Source organism: Cyprinodon variegatus, unplaced genomic scaffold (assembly GCF_000732505.1).
Source record: "Cyprinodon variegatus isolate N-32 unplaced genomic scaffold, C_variegatus-1.0 Scaffold27, whole genome shotgun sequence".
NCBI lineage: Eukaryota > Metazoa > Chordata > Actinopteri > Cyprinodontiformes > Cyprinodontidae > Cyprinodon > Cyprinodon variegatus.
Window position 1 is genome coordinate 307,823 of NW_015150480.1, and position 3,599 is coordinate 311,421.

At 42.5% G+C, this 3,599-nt stretch overlaps 1 protein-coding gene across 1 annotated transcript in view; it reads right to left on the reverse strand.

The window, feature by feature from the left end:
- The window catches only part of LOC107098647 (1-phosphatidylinositol 4,5-bisphosphate phosphodiesterase beta-1-like), a 72,973-nt gene extending 69,884 nt beyond the window's left edge, over positions 1-3,089 (reverse strand). Inside the window, exon 1 of the mRNA XM_015396422.1 lies at positions 2,677-3,089. Coding sequence (XP_015251908.1) covers positions 2,677-2,775 — 99 coding nt within the window. The 5' untranslated portion in view covers positions 2,776-3,089. The remainder of the gene's footprint in view (positions 1-2,676) is intronic.
- Between the last annotated feature and the right edge of the window lie 510 nt (positions 3,090-3,599).

Consider the following 3,599-nt stretch of genomic DNA (forward strand, 5'->3'; position numbering starts at 1 on the left):
AAGATGGCAGGAGGGAGGGGTTACTATATTTGGGCAACAATGGCAGCTCCTGGATTTTGTGATTGCAACGAAAATTATTGTTTTTATTCTTTTACTGATTAACGCTAAATTTATCAAATTGGCACAAACTTATTAGTTTTAGGTATAAATAATGATCCATTGATTATTCCAGACTTTACCTTAAAAAATGCTATTACACAAAAAGTTATGAAAATATATCTATTTCTATTACTGCATACTAGTGCTGCATCATTATCCCTTACCAGTATGCTTATAACTGGGTAATACATATTCTTGTTTCTTATATTTAACTCTACCATTGCAAACATTTTCTGTTTCTTCTCTAAGGAGCTATTCTGATCTCACTCTGTCCCTGCTGGGTTACTTCTCTCTCCTCATCATCTGGATCCACCTGCATAATCCCTCTTCCCTTCCTGCTGCTCCAGTTGCAAAACAAACACATTATTTGGACATGTTTGTTTGCATCCACTTGTAGCCTTTGGAGCCTTTATTTCTTTCCGCTTCTCTGCACTAAAGATCTGATCTCATCTGTCAGCAGTGAGGGGAGAGACGGGCCGACGATGGCTAAGCGTTTAAAAAGAAATATTGGTCCCAATATTGACCCCATTTGATTGGATACAAATTATTTTTTAATGCTTTCATTAGCATTTTGAAAATTGACATATGAGTTATTAAATATATATAATTTTTTTATGATAAATACATTTACATGATACTATGACAGCCTTGGGACTGCCCTAAAAAGGAGTGTCAGCCCACATAGCACTCACAATGGCCAGTCCAGCCCAACGAGAATGTGATCTGTAAAACACACTTTGAAAAGTATGCAATTCATAAAACTCAATCTGAAAATATATAATTTAAAAAGTAAATTATATATATAAAAAAAAAAAAATGAAATATTAAAAGTATAGTGGAGGATTTTTGCAAATTTTTGAAACTCTCCGCTTAAAAAAAAAGCATATGCACAACCCTGTACCTGCTCCAGAGAGTGAACGCCTATTAAACACGTGCAAGAGCGTGCATTAGCCCATGTTTCCTCGTGCACGCTCTGTTTAAAAGTTGCTGTTCTCATAGCTCATACAAGCTTACTGTGTCTGAATGTCCGCCCTGACCCCTAAATCCCTCAATCACTATATAGAGCGGGGACTATATAGCGAAGGAATGTTTCACCAATAAGGACTCCTTATTCTGCATAAATTTAAAGGTATAGTGGAGGATTTTCGGGAATCTTTTAAAACCTGCCTCCCACTATAAAAAAATGTAGACGCACAACCCTGTACCTGCTCCTGAGGGAACGCCTATTAAATGAGTGCGAGAGCGTGCAGGAACCCATCTCAGGTTAAAAGTTGCTGTTCTCATAGCTCATACAAGCTTACTGTGTCTGAATGTCCGCCCTAACCCCTAAATCCCTCAATCACTATATAGAGTGGGCTCTATATATGTAATGGACTATAGCAAACTCAGTTAACTGACCATTCAGACAGATGCTCACTGCTTTTTGCTCCTTGTTGTTCACATAACTCCTTCTCCACCGCGTGGGGCCTGCACCATCTTTGTTATTAGTCGCCGCTGTCGATAGAGACAGACTGTGGCGACATACTAAAGCGACAGCGGGCCGCTGTAAGAGCAAATCCCATAATGCTTTGTGAGGAGAGCTCTCCGTTCAAAGCATTCTAGTTTATTTCTTCCTCTTCTGAGACATTTCTTTTCTTCTCATATACCTCGTAGTCACTTTTTCTCTTACGACCCTCGGCCATTTTCAAAGAACCGCGGTGAGAAAGGTGAGCTTCAATGACCGTCTGAAACCGTAGCTCACCTAAGATATGCAACTGAAAGCGCGCATCGGCAGAAAAATATAGCTAACGAGACAAGATGGCCTTATGTAAACATTTCACCGGAATGATTGACAGTTAGGCGGACCACTTATTTAGACGATCCACCTGGAAATAAAAGATTGTCCTCTATACCTTTAAAAAAAGATGAAAACAAACTATTTGAAGAAATTATTGGAGAAAACAGCAAAGTTTCTCTCAAAAACCTTTTAGGAAACTGAATTCTTCTCTTGCAACTATAATGGAATAAAATCCCCCCCATTGCCATGCCAGTTACCATAGCAACTGGACAGCATGGTTCTCATTGTCAAGGCTATGTACTTCAGCATACCAACACACACTCATGCATTACTCTACAAATATCCCCACTAACATGGCCTACGGTGCTCATGTTGTACAAAAGAACCGGTGTGTGTGTGTGTGTGTGGGTGTGTGTGTGTGTGTGTGTGTGTGTGTGTGTGTGTGTTATCGGTGCACACACACAAAGAAAAGCCTGGATTCTGCACCAACAGGTGGCCAAACAGTAGCTGACTGCAAATGCAGTTAACACCTTCTCCTTCTTATCAGTTACGCTGGCATCCAATCAGCAGGTACTTACTGCCAAAGCTCAATCAACAAATGAACAGTAAACACATCTGACAACATGGCAAGATTCCTCCTCTTCCTCCTCTTCCTCTTTCCACACTCCATGTCAATCCAGTTGGAATCAGTGACATTTCTTAGTTACTTTGACTGCTTTGCCAAATGTAAGAAAAGTACTTCAGTCTCACAGTAGAAGAGATATTTGTGGCAGAAGGGGAATCAGGATCCGCATCCTTACCTCATCCCATTTAATGAAGTTGCTTCCGTTCCTCAGGGTGTGTGAGACACAGGGAGGCTGGAGTTTCAGCGCATGGACCCCTGGCTGAGCACTTGCCATGGCTTCACACACACATTAAACTCTCCCCCCGCACACTCAGAGAGATGCTGGAGATGCTCAAACACCAGGAGGATGCGTCTCAACCATGTTCAGCCAAAACTCTTCAGAAGTCAGAAGCTCTGCTGCAGCAGCATCTTCTCCTCCTTTTCCTTTATCATTTCACTCCTCTTTTTGCACTCCCCTCTCTCTTTGCTCTGCCTCTCCTTTCCTCACACCTCCCTCTCCTCTTCCTCCCTCCCTCCTTGGGCTCGTCTCCCCCTCTCTCCTCTGTTGGTGCTGCATCTCGCAGAGAGACAGACTGAAACAGATGCCTTCGTGGGAGACAGGATGCGCGCGTGTGCGTGAGGCGAGCACGTGCACGTCCTGCCTCCGCAAATTGACTCATCTCTGACATGCGCACAATGGCAGCTTCCCACAGATGGGGGAGGGATAAGCGAATGCGGGAGCTGGAGTGACAAGAAGATAGGAGGAAAGGAGGTAGATAGCAAAGTGGAAAGGAAAAAAAGGAGATAAAAGACAGAAGGAAGCAAAGACAATGTTTGGAGTTACATGAGGCCGCGTTTGAAGACACCATCAAGTATGCAGAGATGCACCGTTCCATCCATATGTTTGTCACAGGCATTAATCTGCTTCCCTTCCTCTGGGAAGGCTGTCCATGATATTCCAAAGCCTATTGAGGGATTTATTCCTGGTCAACCTTAATGAGCTTTGTCATGGAGCTTAGAAGAAAAAAAGCCCCTGGATGCTTCAGTTTATTTCTATAGCTCTAATTCACATTATGTCATCTCAAGGCACTTTACAATTCAACCAGATCATCCAGTCAA